Below are 18,203 nucleotides of genomic sequence, written 5' to 3' on the forward strand. Positions count from 1 at the left end.
CCAGCTTCTTCCTTTTTTGAGTTACATTTAGAGAAAGGGAGAATAATCTTCCTTCATAACAGACTAGAGCTTTTTACTTTAGCTATCCTGTGATAGTCTGAAATACGTTAATCTTTACTTCTTTTGTTTGAATTCCATCTGAATCTTCATGTGATAAAACCTCATATGTAAAGAAGAGTCATAGTGACAAGGTTTTATGTTTCACTTAATTGTTTTGAGGCATTCCCAGAAAAGAGCAATGTAGACACAGGTGCTGAAAAGGGTATAAATGAAAGATAATTTTGGTTTCATTTACCTCACTGTTTCAAGTTTAGAGTCAACATTACCACCTTTTATGAGGCATTCCATTGATTCTATTGGGTGGCATCTGTTAAACAGCTGATTTCTGAATTCCAAAACTGGATGTTGCCTTGCCTGTGTCAAACTGAGCATATGGCACTATTGGTGTTAATAGTTTGGGATGTGGTGAAGATGCTGTGCCACTGTTTCTGTTTTGGATATAAATCTAAGGACTCTCTAGGGCTTTCAGTGATAACCATGGACATTTCTTTTTCTTTAATTAGATTGTTCCTTAAATGTCACTGATCATAACCTCAARTTTAGATTAGATACACTTTTGTAGTGCAGATAAAGAAACTACTGATGTTTTTTCCTTAAATGTTGGTAACACTCTTCTGACATGTTTCAAATGTTTTAATTAAAAAGATTTAGGTGTTTTCTTTCTAATGTCTCATTGTAAAAAAGTATCATTGAATGATTCAGTGATATTTAATACTTCAGTGGGTATTTATAACCTAGAAGGGTTCTGCATTTGAGGAAAGAAACATGTCACAAGTGAAAAACTTTAAGGTGAAATAACTCCAATGACTGCTTCTTAAATCATCTTTTCTTTAAAAAGAGATTTTCAGTAGTGCTGTTTTAGTCAAATTATCTTCTTTGAGCACCATGGTGTCTCTGGTGGCCTTGAGTTGCATAAATTTGGGTTAGTTTTCTTTTATATGTTAAATTAGGGTTAGTTTTCTTTTGTATGCACTTCAAAGTGCTTGAAATAGGCTGCAATAATCTGTAGTACTACTGTGCTACAGCCTATTAAAGCTGCAGTTGCATTTATTTATTTTTAACAGCAGAAAACTCTTGAGTGAGAGCTTTACAAGTGTCTMACTGCGCAGTCCTGCTCAGATGTTTCTGGAACAGGACTCTGAGAACCAAAGCTGGTGGGGAATACCTTCCAGACTGCTAAGCAAAGCTTTGTTAYCCATTTTAAGTTGGAGGATGCCCCGTATGTTTTTTAAAGGTTCTTTAAGATTTAGTCCTGAGTATGTAATTTGTAGTTGTAAAAGATGTCATATTGAGAAATATTTGTCCTCAAGGACAAACAGCATTTCCAGCCTCTGGATACGTCATACAATATTCCTTGTCTCTTCCAGGAACTTGAGCTCCCGATGTTGAAAGTGGCAGCAACAGAGATTGTGTCTGGAGTGTCAGGGGAATCTGAGCAGAAACTGAGGGAACTGTTTGAGCAGGCTGTGGTAAGAGAGMCACTGAAATAGCACTGTGAATTGTCTTTTCCTTTGTAAAGATTTGTACTTTGWTGCTGTGGTTTGAATTTGAGTAAATATAAGTGAGTGAATCTTTATCTTGCTGCACACATGACTGGTCTCTCCTTCTGTGACCAGAATTCCATTGTACTGTCATGATGTCATAGARCACAAAGCTTACTATTCTGAAGTCTTGACAAAAGATAGTTCATCATAGCAATGTAAAGAGAGCAATATAAATTATTTGCATATTTGGGTCTGCTTGGTTTGTTATATTAAAAAAAATTAATAGCAGTTCATTATATTTTACAAGAGTTCTTTTGCTGGTTTTGCATGGCATGGAAATTGACTGAATGTGAGAGATTTTAGGCTTTAGGGATCTACGTATAAAGCAGAAAATTTGGAACAAACGTGATAAGAGTAGGAGAAAAGTTAGAGTTGGAACTTTGTTTCGGTGTGACTTCTGAATATAGTAGGAAGCAAAGAGAATGAGGCAGGTTGAGATAATTTTAATTTAAACAACTGCAGACTTTTTTTCTGGTTTCTGGTATGTGGTTAATGTTTTATTTCATGAGGACAGTTTTCTGCTTCTCACCTCTGAGAATGTTCTGGTTTTCCAACTTTATTTCATTTTTCTACTCTCCCCCACAACTGTATATAAGTATTTAGAGCATGTTGCTGTAAAAAAGAATCCTGAACAGGGARAAAGGTTGATTGTGAAGCTGTTTRTTATCTTTACAGTTCATATTAAATTTTAATTTTTAGAGAGCCTTGTTAAGAAGTTGTTTAGAATAAAGTTACATAGGTTGTGGCAAAGAGTTTCTAGAAATTAGGTCTTTTGTATGTGTAGTGATTGAGGATAGGTTGCTCTAATTTATTGTTACAGAAATAACATCTGTTGCATAAAATACGTTTAAAATAAAATCTCTTGCYTTTCTTATAGTTTCTCACATTCCCTTAGTTTTCCCTAAGTTCTTTCAGTTAGTTTTCACAACAGTTTTTGTGCAGGGGAAAAGAGCCTATTCCTSGTTATTCAGATGCTGTGGAATCTTTATGGCCTTATCCTCTGTCACCGCGGGAAAGGGAATGACCACGAGATGGCGCAGCTGGTGCCTGGGAACGCCCAGAATGTACAACACGCGTTTTTTACATGGGACTTTTTTGGAACATTATTCCAGTGTTTTCCTTAAGTATTCATTTGTACTACTAGTGCTTTTTGGGAATATTAACAATCTGACATCAGTTAAACACCATTCTATTCGTTACACTAATTATTAATCCATATTGTTGTTGGCTTTTTATGAAGTTCATGGCATTTTAGAACACTTGTGGGAGTTTCTCACTGCTCATTTTTACTCTTTGAACATGGTCAGGCTCTGCAGTAGTCTTGAAGATCCATGACCTCCTACTGCTCCTTTTGTTTCATTCTGTGTGTCAGTAATACTTGCTCCTGAAATTCCACAGATCTAATGTCACTAACAAAACAAACAACAAACCAAACGAGACCTTTCTTGTGTGATTTTCGTTTATGGACTCAAGCAGGCAGTCACAATGGACTGTTTTCTCATTTAGAGAAAACATTAAGTAACGTAGAGGTATATTTAAATTTTGGACAGTGTGTAGAGACATTTTAAATCTCATGCCTTGATTATTCCCTAGCTTCAGCTCAGTGAAGTTTTACAGTCTGGTGGCTCTCTAGATAGTCAGCAAAACAGAATTGTTCCAGGACGTGTTGGTTGTACAGCAGATTTACAGGAATAGTTACAGATCAGAAAATCTGAAATATTTCTTTCTTGTAATAAAGAATGCTAAACAGGGGAGAAAGGTTGATTGTGAAGCTCTTTCCAGTTCATACTATGTTTAAATTTTGAGAGCCTTGTTAAGAAGGCTGTGTCAGTGTAATTTTGTCATGATTGTGAATTTTTCTTGTTCCTAGTCCAGTGCTCCCTGTGTCCTTTTCATTGACGAGATTGATGCAATCACCCCAAAGAGAGAAGTCGCATCGAAGGACATGGAGCGCAGGATTGTTGCTCAGTTCCTGACTTGTATGGATGGTGAGTTTCAGGAACAACTGTGCTAAGACCAAATTCTAATTATCAGACTCACYATCTGCTTTCTTTCAGTAGTGACTTTTGCTTACTCTAGAGGAGGTAGTGGCAATAATTTTTCATATTTTGACACAGTTTGCTTGGGGATTGGTGGGAAGATCWTAATAAAATTGAAGGCGTATTACTACAATATTTTCACAGTGGTCATTACAGCATTACTTGTGTAAACCATTACTTGTATAAACAGAAATAATGAGAAAACCTGTTAAATTTAATTAATAATTAATTAGTCTGTTAATTTTAAAAGTTTTGCTTGGTTGTGCAAAATGCAAGTTTTGGGTAATAGAGAAAGAGATGAACGGCAGTTCAGTGTGACTGTTGATCAGTTTATCTCTGCTGGGTATTATCATGCACTGCAGAAACAGAGTCCCACAGATACAGGAACAAAGTTGGGACAGTGAGTATGAGTACTAACTTCCTTCCTTCCTTCCTTTAGATTTGAATAATGTGGCTGCCACTACCCAGGTCCTTGTTATTGGAGCAACAAACAGACCTGACTCACTGGACCCTGCACTGAGRAGAGCTGGGAGATTTGACAGAGAAATTTGTTTAGGGATCCCAGATGAAGGGGCAAGAGAAAAGTATGTGTTGTGAAGTTCAAGTTTCTTTTTAATTCATTGATAAACAAGAAAATAATGTGTAAGTTAAYATACAAATGAAGGAAAAGTACTTTATTGTGTTTAGTTCTATTTGTGCATGTACACACCTTTGGATCAGCATACACTGAAAAGTTGCAGAAGATTTTAAATATACATCTATTTGTCTTGATAGCTGTGCCAACATTTGGAGTGATCTCCTTTCTTGTGTGCAGATCTGCTTTTTGCATTATGTTAATAGCTTTTCAAGTGCCTCAGCAGTACAGCTGATGGAGTCAAACTCATCTTTTCTCATGTTCAGGAAGTTAACATTCTGTCTTTGGTGCTCCCTATGTAATCATTAAATTAGGAACATAAATTAAGTAAAGTCCATTTGTTAGTCCTCTGAGCATATTCCTTAAGCAATAGGCCTGGGTTCTTCCATTCCATTCCTCATGGAAATACTCCAGTCCAGGCATTAAGCTGAGCTGCAGTCATCCTGTCTTGTGTAACTGCCCCTTTTTACACCAAGCACCTGTGACTGTCAGACTAGGTTAAAAAAAAAACCCAACCGTTTTTGTATTTTTAATTAAAAAGGAACTGCTACTCATTTTCACAACAGCAAAAAACACAGGAAGGGAAGTTTGAAAAACTTGCAGCTTATCTTATTATGGAAAGAAARGTTAAAGGATAAGTTTCTTCTAGCTCAAATAATCATATTTCTAAGTTGAAGAGGCAAACAATTCTGCTTGCAATATTGCTTACTATGTTGTCAGTGCTCTGGACRTTATTCTACCCTCGGGTTCCCCTTTGGGCATATCTCCATTTCTGTTTTTCTTCCCTCCCTTCTTCCTCCAGATTTACTGCTCAGTAGTAATTACGTTCCTCTGGGCTTTGGGCARGACATGCAGATGGTTAGAGGCAGGACTAAAGARTCRACTGATSAGAGTTGTGATTCYCTGATAGTTCCTAGRAGCATGTTRAAATGATGGTATTCCCAGAAATAGYGCTRTGTTGAGGGACASGAATAGTGAAGAGCAGAGCAATTGTAAGAGTGGAGTCACAGGCATTCATATTATTGTTTATGTTCTTGGAGGTGTCGGCTCGCAGGAACCATTGATTTTGTTTTCTTTTTTAAATTATTCCCCCTCCCTGCTTTCTTTGTTTTGTGGAAGGCATGGTGATGTTGATTTGTTCCTTTGTTTTAAAATCAAAGGGTCATATAGACCTTACAAGTCCTTAGAGTGTGCGGATTTACAGGATAAGTGAGTCTTGCTGAAGGCAGGATTTGAACTGCTTCATTTTGGTTCTGCAGCCTTAGCAGGGTGGAGTGAGATGAGAAAGCATACCTGGAGATCTTGCTGTACCTGGTGTTTTCTTGTGCAAATTCAGAATAAGCCATTTGAAGTTCTGAACTGTTTACACTTTGATTCAATTGATTACATACAGTGTTGTCAGACAAGTTGAAAGAATCTTGAGAAACAGGCTATTATCACAAATAAAGATTTAAAGGAGAGGTGATGGAAATTTTTAGTGGGGGAGGGAAACATGAAATACACTAAAATTTTAGAGTTTTGAATAATTTAATCRGTTGGGTTTTTTCCTTGTCATTTTTCTGTAGTTACATTAGTTGCTCTGGAAATAATTTGAAATAGTTTTTTTTTGGAAATAGAAAGTGGGTTACTGATCTGTACTTTGGTTTGTGCTGCCTTTTTGAAATACTTTCCCAGTGAAGTGTTAGTTTGCTGTTTTAAACAAGCTGATTTGATCCCTTTGCTCCGAGTTCTTTAGTGCCCGTGTTTGTGCAGTGACATTGGCTTTTGCCTTTTCTTTTCTTTTTGACAAGTTATGTAGTTTTCAGTAGGCTTAAAAGAGCAGCAAGAAATTTTGGTGGACCTTGAATGAAGTTTTTAAAACTTCAGCTGTGATACAAAGTGGATAAAACTCCCATCAAAAGAATTTTGAAGTGCAGCACTTCACTGTCAGTTACAGAGAGCTGTTTTGTGTTAGTGAGGAAACTGCCTAGGGAGGGGTAACTTTACCWTTTGGGTGAGGATGAGGTGACCCATGAGGTGTTAATAGAAGCCCTGTGGTGCCTATTGGAAGTTTCACTGGAGACCCAGGAGATATCTGCACTGACAGTGGTCAGGGAAAGATACTGAAAATTAAACCAGAGCTCCTCACACAGTCCRATTTTATTTGCTTCTTCCAGAATAGTTTGTTGTGGATGTTCTTCAATAAATAAATRAAAGTGGCATGGAACAGACAATGCAGACTTAGGTTGTTAGGAATACAAAGTTAAATGTATCAATGGATAACTTGCGTGCATCTCTGGGGTACACTCTGAAACCTAGTCTGTCAATTTTTAATATAAACTAAGGTTGGAAGAATCTGTAATATTTAGGTCRCCAAAACCACTGATTGGCAATGTCTGGTTGAGGCTGTTGGTTTTTRTTTTAGAACTGACAGGAAATTTATAGCACAGCTCTGTGTTTCAGTGTTGGTTACTTCCTATTTGGTGAGAACTTCCCACTGTACTACTTCAGCTCATATGGACTGAGAGAGACACTAAATGCTGTTTATTTTCATGTGAAAAGAACAAGTAACAGCTTTTTCTCCAGCTTTATCTTTCCTTTTTTTTTCCCCCTACTTGATTAGAATTCTTCAGACTTTGTGTCGAAAACTTAAGCTCCCAGAGTCGTTTGAATTCCGTCATTTAGCACGGCTGACTCCGGGATATGTGGGGGCTGATCTGATGGCCCTGTGTCGTGAGGCAGCCATGTGCACTGTCAACAGGATCCTCATAACATCTGAGCAGCAGAGGAGGAAACTCATGGACACTGGGGGCAACAAACCTGAAGGAAGCATGGGGATAGGGACAGACATCCTGGTGGAAGAGTCCACCAAACAACCAGAACTTCCTCCTAAGGTATGTGTTCCCTGAAGCCCAGGTTTTTAATATCTGAAGGGTTGAGCCATTTTAGAGTTATCAAAGTCACTGTTCATAAATTTTCAAATGTCCATGGCCRGCCAATGTAATACTAAATTTAGATTTAGCAATGTCAACTCCTAAGCCAGGAGCTTAACTCCTAATGACCCATATAATGGGTCTGGAAAAGTGAATCCCCAGCCCCAGTCCTCCTAAAAATTATCTTCATGTTTTATACAAGGTGGTTTTTTTCCTGGGATTTTTTTTGTTTTGTTTGTGCTGTGTTGTTTTGTCTTCTAGCAGAGCAGAGTTTAAAAGAGTGGCTGTATCTGTCTTCAAAAGTGTGTTGACTATAACAGAAGTTTAAAAATACCGGACTTGCACTGAATATTTTGCACAACCTTTTTTGCTGTGCCTTCAGTGAAATATCTATGATAATGCCTGGGGCTCTTCCCTGACTGATAGAGAGTTACAGAAAGCCAAAGTCTAGAAATACTTATGCAGTCTTTGTTTGCMCTCCAGCTATGTGATTATTTGAGGTAAATCACATGCAGTATCTGGTACATGTAGCAAGTTTCAAGGAAGAAATGTGCTGTTAATGAATGTGCAGCACAAGTGGAACTCTGTTGCAGAAAATAGTATTTCTAGTGCCAGAATTTTTCTTTGGCCTAAGTAACATGAAGGTGAGCGAAGCAGAACAATTTCAAGTTAGAAATCCTTGGTCCTACTTCTCTCAAAATTTGGAGTCTCTATATGCCTTCATTATGTGCAGGCCTCCTAAAGATTTGTSTGAAGATAAGTGGGCTTAAATGCACATTGTACTCAGATTCTGTTTTTAGAGGGACTGTCAAAGAGCACTGTTGCTGTGATTACAAAAATTAATGTAAAAAGCTGTAGTAAGCCTTTGTATTAATGTAACATAAGCATAGTGCTTATACTTCCCAGTGCTTCCTGGGGCCTGCTGTAGCCAAAAGAAAGTGGGGAGGGGCAGGCAGTTGCTGCTTTTATCAACATCACCATGATCAAAGGGGTCATTGAGAATGAGGAAATATAATCCTAACAAAGCCATGTTTTGATAGCTGGCAGGAGGTTGACATAGTCTAATATAGGGTATTGTCATTAAAACCCTTGTATTATATTTATAATGGAAAAATAAACATACAAAACCTTTAAAAATCATTCACACAATTCAAGTAAACAAACCCAGTGGTCTTGGCTATTTCAGAGTTTCTCTCAATGGTCTATTAAGAAGAGAAGGGAGGGCTTAAGATGACTATTGTGCATTCTAAGCACTTGTATTTCTTTGTGGTCAGTTGTAGAGCTATCCTAGCTGAAATTGATGGGAAGTGATACTTTTCCTATATACTCCTGTAGGAAAAATGTTGAAACTTAACAGAGTTTTTGCATTCATTTTTTTCTCCCTCTATTTTATAATAAAAATTCTGATATGGTTTTACTTGTAATACTTTGCTTTTGCTTTGATAATGCCTTTCTGTATCAGAATGGGGATGCATTATGTTSTGAAGATATAAAGTTCCTAGATGAAATATTTTCTCAGGTAGTTTCCCTAATATGGAACTGATTGGAGAAATTGGAATGTACCTCCCTGGGTCACTGTGGTCTGCAACATGGGGCAGTGTAGAAAAGCAYTACCCTGCCTCTCTATTCTGCTTGCCCAAACTTTGTCAGGGCCTCATTGCAAAACCAAGTCTAATCAGGCTGAGGAAATCAGTTGTCATGAAATCAGATTGTGTTAAACAAAAGTGGATATTTTAAAAGTGTATTAAGGGTTTATACGGAACKGAATATTTTGCAAATTGTTGGAATTGTGCTGTTCAGCAGTTTTTCGCTTTCTCTTGAAAGCAGTTTCTTGTTAAAAGCAGAATTAATACATATAAATAATACATATTTTGGCAATACCAGCATGGAAATAGCTTTCTCCTAGTCAGTGTGGGAGAATGAGTAGGCAGAACTGGAAGACAAAATACACGTGCTAGCTGAGTTTCTGTAGCATCTAAAATAAGATTTTAGGCTCAGCTCAGTGCTTTCAAACCTGTTAAATGTGCATAGAACTTTCCTGGAAGCTATTTTCGTCTGTAATAGTAATTTACATGTTTTATGTGTATTGTGCAATTGTGATTGATAGTTGAAGTATGGCTTTGAAAAAGCCCTTAAAATGGTTCTGAAAGTCTAACTCAGTTAAACAATGCTTTTCTCTCCCTTTCCATGTACCTTAAGGATGAATTGCAGAGACTTTTGGATCTGCTGAAGGAGCAAGACCCCTTGCCTGAGGAACAGCTGCAGAAGCTGTGCATTGAGATGAATGATTTTATTGTTGCACTGTCATCAGTGCAGCCCTCTGCCAAGAGAGAAGGCTTTGTCACAATTCCTGATGTGACATGGGCAGACATCGGAGCCCTGGAGGATGTTCGGGAGGAGCTGACTATGGCAATATTGGTATGTTGTAATCTTATTTCCAAAGGTCTTTTACACTCCTCGCTATGCAAGAAATAAAACTATGTTTGTTTTCAATATTTATTTAAGGTATAGTGATACTTTGCAATATCTTTATTTAAAACAGTCAYGCTTTTATAATTTGCTTTCAAATTTATTTCAAGTCTGGTGTATGTATTTAACATTTTRCTTTTTGTATTCATGCTTTTGGTGTGTTCATATTGCTCAATCTTGAAGTATTCTAAAAGTTTTGTACCACTAACTTTGGTTTTGCAACTGCCACACAGAATTGGAGACTACTTAGCTGGAAGGAAACTTAACATTAACACCTTTAGGTAACTTGGGTTAATAAAATATTTTCCTSTGAAAAATGATATTTCTCCCATTTGGGGTAATTAGTAGTGTAAGAGACTAAGATGCTGATCCAACCTTTGTTCTTTTAGCCTATAAAAATTGGAATAATGAACTTGCTTATGATTTTTCATCCAACTGTAAATGAAATGAAATGTTTCATGTTTTCTTTATGCCACAATTAACTATAATAATTTCTTTTTAGGCACCTGTGCGAAACCCAGAGCAGTTTAAAGCTCTGGGCCTGACTACTCCAGCTGGTGTCCTGCTTGCAGGGCCTCCAGGGTGTGGCAAAACACTGTTAGCTAAGGTAATGCATTTTCTAAATATGATTAAAAGCACTGGAGAATCTTCTTGAAATGGATGCTTTTGTAGGAATGACTGAGTCTGGATGATAGTGCCAGAAGCTGTGCTTTTGCAGCACTTCTCATCAGAAAATTGAACTTAGGCMTCTGTGCTCAGGTTATTTGATTTTTCATGTTGTAAAGTTACAACTTTTCTTGAATTGGGAGGGAATTTCTGCAAAAATTGAGGGAATGAAGTTGGTTAAGAAAACAGTATTAAAGATGAGAAGAAACTCTATTGCATAAYCACTTTTACAGGATATTTCAGTGTAACTAAATTATATTGCCATTATAAACATATTATATATTGGAAGTATTCTACACTCTTGTCTATATGTAACTTTATTTATCATGTTTACCTGACTGAAAATACTTTTGCTTTCCTTCTTGAGCATTTCAATTSTTACAGTCTCTTCACATAAATGCAGCTAGTTGCACAAATTTCAGATTGTTTCTGTCTTTATCTTCAGGTGCTCTTATGCAGTTGAACATCTCTTAATCTCCCATAGTTACTGGGATTTCTTCAGCTGGTGTTGGGGGTGGGGTGTGAATCTGGAGCTGCCTCATCAGAGAGAGAGAACACATTGCTAAATTCCCTGCTCCCCTCCCATTCTTAATTGCATGTAATTATACTTTCTACTGTTTTCTGTATTTTGGAAACAGTTGATTACCATGAAACATGATTACCATGTTTCTTCCCCTGTGTTTGTTTATCACTCCATGGACAGAATCCAAGCAGATCTGATAAATGTGTGCTATATACATATATATATATATCCATATATATCTATATATGTATCTGACTTTACCTTTTTGATAGGCTGTGGCAAATGAGTCTGGACTGAACTTCATATCTGTAAAAGGTCCTGAGCTGCTAAATATGGTATGTGCTAATCATTGGGGTTTTGTTATTTTAGGACTTCTTGTCCAAAATGTGGGGCAAGCAAAATTCCTGATAGTTGCACAATTGATACTGGTGCAACTGAAGTTGCCTTATTTAACCTCTCCTGAAAGATTATAGCAGTGAAGTTGTTCATGTGAAAAAAAAAGAGTCACCTGTGTAGCTTAAGTGTTTATCTTAGTTTAAATTACCTGGCAGATGGAGCCTTCTTGACTTGAAGTAGGGTTTCTGAATGACCCACTACATCCATCACTGCTTTTCTGTAGCATGTAAATTTTAAATGTCAAGAGGCAAGAGTGCTGTAGTTCAAATTTTTGATGCACTGGCCTAAGAAGTGCTATGATGTAACTTCAGCTCCTTTTAGAGTCAAGAGAATATGTTGAACTGAGCAAGGTGGCTGCAGCTCCTATCTGGGAAGGCCATAGCAGTTTTCTGTTTATCAGTAGTGTGGAAGCTGAACCAGCATACTGGATTTGACTGCTCTCTTCCCAAACATTTTTATATGTCTTTCAAGTACTGATACAGGCAGGAAATACAACACTTAAGTTAGTGAGAAGTCCTGCTTCCTTGTGGAATACAGAGAAAATGGTTGGCTGTGATTCAGAGACTGTGTTAACATATAAATTGTTTGTTTGTTTGGAAAAAATTTAGTGTTTGSATTCACAACTTCACAGCCCCTGTTCCTACAATTCAGCATTCAAARTGAAATTCTGGCTGACTTTTCAGTTCCCTACCACCAAGGCCYTGTCTTCAGGCAACAGCTCTATGAACTTCAGATGTTCATTGTGTTCACATTGCTCACTGGGTTTGTTTATGAACAGTTGAACAGCAGGGTCCTTAATTAAGACTGTATTTGTTAATTCTCATCACCAGAATGATGGCAAGTTAGATTTATTCCTCAGAAAGAAGGAATTCTATTAAACTCTGAATGTACTGCAAGTTGTCAAAAGTCAGCTAGTGACAATTAGTTCTTATGTAAATCATGATCAGTAAGGAAACAGATATAAGAAAATGTTATGAGGAAAAAAACTGATTGTTAGGTTGCCATTTCTCTCTTCCAAAGTCCCTTAAATAGCGTTTAAAATGACTGTAATTTTTTTCACCAAGCAAAWTCTTGATGTTTTACACTGTTTTAATGTCATTTGTCTTATTTTTTCAGTATGTTGGTGAAAGTGAACGTGCTGTACGTCAGGTGTTCCAGCGTGCCAGRAATTCAGCCCCCTGTGTTATATTCTTTGATGAAGTTGATGCTTTGTGCCCTCGGAGGTCTGACCATGAAGTGAGTCTGTCTTCAAATATCTCCATAAATAAATACTCTCAGTTACAGCTTTTGAGACTTTGCCAGAAAGGTATCTTCCAAAAAAAGCAATCCCTTGGGCTTTTTGTCATTTGAGGGAAAATATGTTGGTCAAGTTCTATAAAGCTTTTTTTAGTATACATATATAGAAAAAATATTCAGAGAAATCCAGGTTAAGCTATTGAGTTTTCTATAGTTAATGCGACTGTGACATTAACATTTAACTCTCAGTAGCTCACCTCCTGAAACTGTTGTGTCAGAGRCTTAAATATTTTAGAACTCTTTTTCCCTCCAAAAAATCATTATTGGGAAACATTTTGTCTTCTTGTTGAGGTAGGTGTCAGAACAACTAGTATAAGTATTTATATGTACTCCTTTAAGTGAGTCCTTTAGCTTTGATGGGAAAGAAAAAGTTTGCCACATGTTAAAATATGTGGCAGGTATGTAGATAGCATGAATTTGGGATGGAAACATGCTAAAAATGTGATAGAAGGAATCCAGAATGCAKCTACATTGAAAATGTGAAAAAGAAACCTTTTCTTGGAGTAGTATTTCAGTGCAGGGACTTAGTAGATCTTTTGTTTCTTTTACCTTGAAATATTCACATTCCCACTGTTTCCCCAATTTTGTTGACAAATTTCTCCTTTTAAAGTCAGGAGCCAGCGTGCGSGTGGTGAACCAGCTCCTGACAGAGATGGATGGGCTGGAGAATCGGCAGCAGGTTTTCATCATGGCTGCCACAAACAGGCCAGGTGAGGACCCAAAAGTCATAAACAAGAAATCAGATGTCCTTGCTTCTCTTCTAATGAGATGGTGTGTTCTTAAATATTTGGATTCTCTAACTAAGCCTGTTCTGTACTTAAAATTACAGTGTCTCCTCAGACCCAAAGCTTTTCTGATGAGTTATCCTGTTCCATATTCATGGAACAGTGTGAGATAAAGCAACCTCTTTAAAATGTGTCTCAGGTAGCACCTGGTACCATTGCTGTTAAAATACTTTGAAAGACCTTTGACTGCTTTGGATTATCTCCTTGGAACATAAAAGAAGAAAAGAAAACTAAAATTTATTTTCTGTTCAAAGCAACCTTACAGTTTTCTGCTATCTTTACTTTTATGGCTTTTTTTTTCTTTTTTGGCTTGAGACATCTGTGTCATGTTAAATCTTTTTTCCATTTCCTTATCTTTTGCTTCCTGGGCTCCATGTTCCAAACTAGGCTCCCTCAGGCTGAAGTTATTTTCCTGTTTCCTTGTGTTCTGTCCAGCTTCAATATTGACAGCTGTCTTTTCTCCCTCCCTGGCTCTTCTGTTTTTGATAGCTTTTGCAATTCCAGCAGCAGTTTCTTCATTATGAGCTAAACACTGATGTCTGCTTTACAAAARTCATGTATTTTATATGCAACTTTCTGCCTCCTTTTTTTGTTGTTTTGTATTGTGGAGAAGTCTTWTGTTTTATACATGGCAAGAAACTTGTCTTTCCTGAATTTTAATTCYATCTAGAAGTTGTGAGTTATAAGTAAAGAAATTTCTTGTCAGTTTAGAAAGAAACATGAAGATGTTGCACTTTCTTGGTTATGAGCATTTTTCTSAATATTGCAGCTGAAACCAAATACAGGGTTACAAGTCTGTCTCAGTAAATTCATACTGGTGTGGCTACCAAAATTTTGGAAAGAACCTTTGCACCTAGAATGAGTATTTGGCAAATTATTGTTAGCAGTGAGACAGTTATTTCATACCTGCATGTATTAAGTAAGGGCAAGATGTAGAATTTTGCTGAGAAATTACTTAACAGGGAAGAACAATAGCATGGCTGGTTTTGATATGATTTGGAAGATGAGAAAGTTAAAATCTTTGACATTGCTTGTGTACTGTAAATTAAGGAACATTTGGTCTGAAATCATCTAAAATAGGTAATTATGAGGTGGGTTTTTTTTTTTTTTCCAATGGTCAAAAGCTTTAAAAATTTGGAGGAAAATCTTCCTATCTCTCAAATTCTTTGCCCCATGACAGACACTCGGGCCTTCCACATGGTAAAGTATGAGGAATAGGGACTTAAATCTTTACCTGCATGTACAAATAGAGAGATACCTGTAGGACAAGCATAGCTTTTACTGGCTACTGTATTGAAATGATTCTCACAAGCAATTAAAGTTGTGGTGCCTGAAAATGTTTTAAAATCTTTGTACAAAAGATTTTTCTGTCATGGTTGTGAATAGAGGTGCTGCTCGGGCAGAGGCTTGTGTAATGTAAATCTAAATAATGTATGTGTCCCAGCAGAACTTCCTGCAGTCTTCCACTGGGCCAATGCTATGAAGTGTGAGATCYCATGGTTTTTAATCCATGTTAATATAATTTATTGGGGGAGAAAATGGCTTTTAAAGATTCTTCTTTTTTTAGAGTGATTGCATGTGTGGTRGCTTTAATAATTGGTTGCTGGTACTGTTCGTGACTGTTGTGTTTGTTGTAGCATTGTAGTCTGAGATCAYTGTGCAATAGAAAGAGTCGAAGTTATTATCACTGTTATTATTATTTTTATTGYTCTTATTAATAGTAGTTGCAATTAGGATAGCAGTGGCTCAACCACTTTTGCCATCAAGGTATGTTACTGGCACAGTTGTCCTAGTGAGGTGTTGGCACCTGGGACAAGGTATKATTGTGAAATGGTGGTGGTTTAAATACCCCATGGCTGAAGACTGCCTAATTCWCTTTTATAATGGTCTTTCAGGACTTGGAAGGCTCTAATTCCCATTTTGCCAAAATGACAGGMAYAATAGATTGGTTCCTTTGTTTATCAAATACAATCTGCAAATGGTCATTCTTATTCTGGCAGTATTGAAATAAGCCTTTGATGTGCCCTAAAAATCAGGATATTTGAATGGTTTTTGCATTTACTCAGTGACTTTAAAAGTCCTCTGTAGAGATTTCTTGACTCCTTCTAAATTAGCAGGGATGCAGTATTCCCAACTCAATCTCTTTCCACCTAAATGCAGAATCAATGTCAAACTTYGTCTGAAGAGGATTAAACTTGTAAAGCATTTAATACTGTTAGAGAGAGGAAAAAAATAGAAGCACAAGTATGTCCTGTTAGAACCTTTATGGGTCAGAAAAATTATATTCTTTTCCAGTCTACTTCCTTCCCCGAATCCAAGACTAAATAGTATATAACTGCCAAACAATAATACTGTTAAATAAAAAATAATTTCCCACAATTTTCAAATTATCAGTTTGAATTTCAGGATRSTSCTGCTTTCTGCTCTTCTCTTACTTYCCCAAGCTGTAAACRTGTATAAAATCCTTAGAGAAATGCTGACCGAGGCATCAGCAGCATTTCCCCGAGCGTCTAGGGGACTGTATGTAACATGAGGAAACAGACAAGACAGTGATTTTAAACATAAAAATTGTTATGATGTCTTGCTTTTATTCATGGCCTCTTTCTCTAGCTTTCTTTAATTAATTCTTGTAAAATTCCCCTCCTACTCTTACCTTTTGAGCATGATCCTAGTTTCAGTGAGTTCTATTTCTGTTAGCAAGTTTGTGTTAATTTTTTTAGAGCTATTCACCTGAGCTTCATGTTTTGAAACACAATTTAAAAAATAATCATCAGTCTTTAACAATAGTTACAGTTTGGGTTTGGGCATTGTTGATGTTTTTACCTGTTTATACATGTTGCTGAATTAAAGGCAAGATAAGATCTAAGAAAAGCACTTAATAYGTGAGGCATGGAACAATTTCTTTCATAATAGTTCTGATTCACACTAATTATATTTCTGCATTTCAGCAGCCCTTGAGTGTTGTGCATCTTTCACAGTRACTTCAGTTGTTTGTTAACTGCAGTGTTCACTTGGAGTTTTGGAAAACTTTTTAGGGCTTCTGAGCTTGCATTTCAGGACATCACAAATGTGGGGGCATAGATCTTTTGTACTTTAAATGTATTTTTAAAAGCTGCATTGAGAGCATAGGAGAAGTCTGATGGGTGCACAACAGTTGCTGGTATGCACTGAGCTTCTGTAAATGTCATTGACTCCTGTACAGTTGAGATAAGACGTGAATAATCAACTGGAAATGAATGTGAGACTAAGGGATTCTATTTAGAACACTAGAATGTCACTGYATAGGAATTCATGCAGAGATATTTTCAATTGAATCTAATGGTTCTATAAAATACTGCAGTAGTTTGAAGAGCAGTGTAGCAAACTGAAATATTACATAATTCTCAAGAGGTTAGTGCCTGTTYTAACCACTAAAAATAAAGCCAGGAATGAATATACTCTAAAGATCTTCTTACATAATTTTGTCAAATTATTTGGAAAATGATACCACTGTCTTATAATGACAGTCGACACCATTGACCACATCAGAAAGGCAGAAAATAATTAACTGGACATTTCTCTTAATAGAAGTATATTCTTTCTGTGAGACAGCTGCTTGGAAAAGGAGTGCTGTGTTTTATCACATTTCCATGCTTCACTTTCCTTCCAACTTGAAGGATAATAATAGGCTTTGAAAGAGGTATGTGCAGTAACTGCCTTAATTTCATTAAAATGTAAAATGTATCTGAAATGAGTTGACTCTTCCATTTAGGTGAGTTTTAAGATAATAGATATGGAGAAAGTATTATGGAAAGTTATTATAGAAAGTATCAGGGTGGAATGCTTTCAAATTTCTTAAGGGGGAACATTATTCAGTCCTTTTAAATGGATATGAAGTGTGTCTAATGAGTGAGTTTGTCCAATGAGTAAATGAATACTAATTTTCTGGGTTATGTGACTTGAGTCTTCAAGAACTTCAGGCCCAGGTCTGAACCATAAGAATGAAGTGAGTTGATTCATAAGGAGATAGGAGAGTATATCTGTGTTTTAAACTTTGGTGTGGTCTTGTTGCTGTAAACCACCATTACTGCAGCTTATCTAGTTGTCAGTGGTGGTAACTTTGAATGCAGGCAGTGTGATCATTTCCATACAGAAAGATGATGGAGCTTTAGACCACATCCCTGACTTCATGTTGTTGGACAAATAGCAAGTACCATGTTCTCAGCATGCAAAATGAAAAAAGTGTTTTCCATAGCAAGCTTAATACTTTAAAATATTATTTAATATTTTGGTTTTGAAAATATTAGATTATTAATCTAATATTCCCCATTAGAATGGGGAAATCCACAAGAGCTTTGTGTTGTAATGCATTCCCTATTGAGGGTATTTGTTTTGGTGTTAGTGATTCTTTGAGTGAACTTTGTCATCTAATATTAATAATGACAAGAATGACTATTCTGTCACAAGAAACACAGAAACAGGAAAGTGCACTTGTGTCAAAAGGAAGACAATGTGTCATCTAGAACTATGCACAGATAGTAATATAAGTAAAATGTTCTTTTCTGTGCCTGACATGGCAGAGATTCTGTTTAACCCTTATTTCATCTGGTATGGATTAAATGAATACAAGTCATTCAGTTTTCTTTTTTTTTTTCCTCTCACCATTCTCATCACATTTGCAAAAGCTGATTTTTGCTTCCATAGATGCTTCTGCCCCTGTAACACAGGGAAAAAAAAAACCCGTATGTCCAAGAAAAAGATAATTAAGTTATCCTTTAAGCACGAGGGAGCAAAGTGAACAAAACTATGAGCATCTTTAAAAAGTGAACCAAGACCATATTGTGGTAGGGTCAGGTAGTTCAAGTCTTGAACAGAGTTAAGCAAACATTTTCCATTTGCA

At 36.6% G+C, this 18,203-nt stretch overlaps 1 protein-coding gene across 1 annotated transcript in view; it reads left to right on the top strand.

The window, feature by feature from the left end:
* NVL (nuclear VCP like) overlaps positions 1-18,203 on the top strand; it is a 38,167-nt gene that overhangs the window by 5,679 nt on the left and 14,285 nt on the right. The window contains exons 10-18 of the mRNA XM_057382100.1: positions 1,428-1,529; positions 3,475-3,592; positions 4,083-4,227; positions 6,880-7,150; positions 9,389-9,607; positions 10,161-10,265; positions 11,120-11,182; positions 12,360-12,479; positions 13,150-13,249. Of these exons, the coding sequence (XP_057238083.1) occupies positions 1,428-1,529; positions 3,475-3,592; positions 4,083-4,227; positions 6,880-7,150; positions 9,389-9,607; positions 10,161-10,265; positions 11,120-11,182; positions 12,360-12,479; positions 13,150-13,249 (1,243 nt within the window). The remainder of the gene's footprint in view (positions 1-1,427; positions 1,530-3,474; positions 3,593-4,082; positions 4,228-6,879; positions 7,151-9,388; positions 9,608-10,160; positions 10,266-11,119; positions 11,183-12,359; positions 12,480-13,149; positions 13,250-18,203) is intronic.

The sequence above is a fragment of the Malurus melanocephalus genome, unplaced genomic scaffold (assembly GCF_030028575.1).
Source record: "Malurus melanocephalus ecotype Western Australia unplaced genomic scaffold, MMel_1.1 scaffold_549, whole genome shotgun sequence".
In the NCBI taxonomy this organism is placed as follows: Eukaryota; Metazoa; Chordata; class Aves; order Passeriformes; family Maluridae; genus Malurus; species Malurus melanocephalus.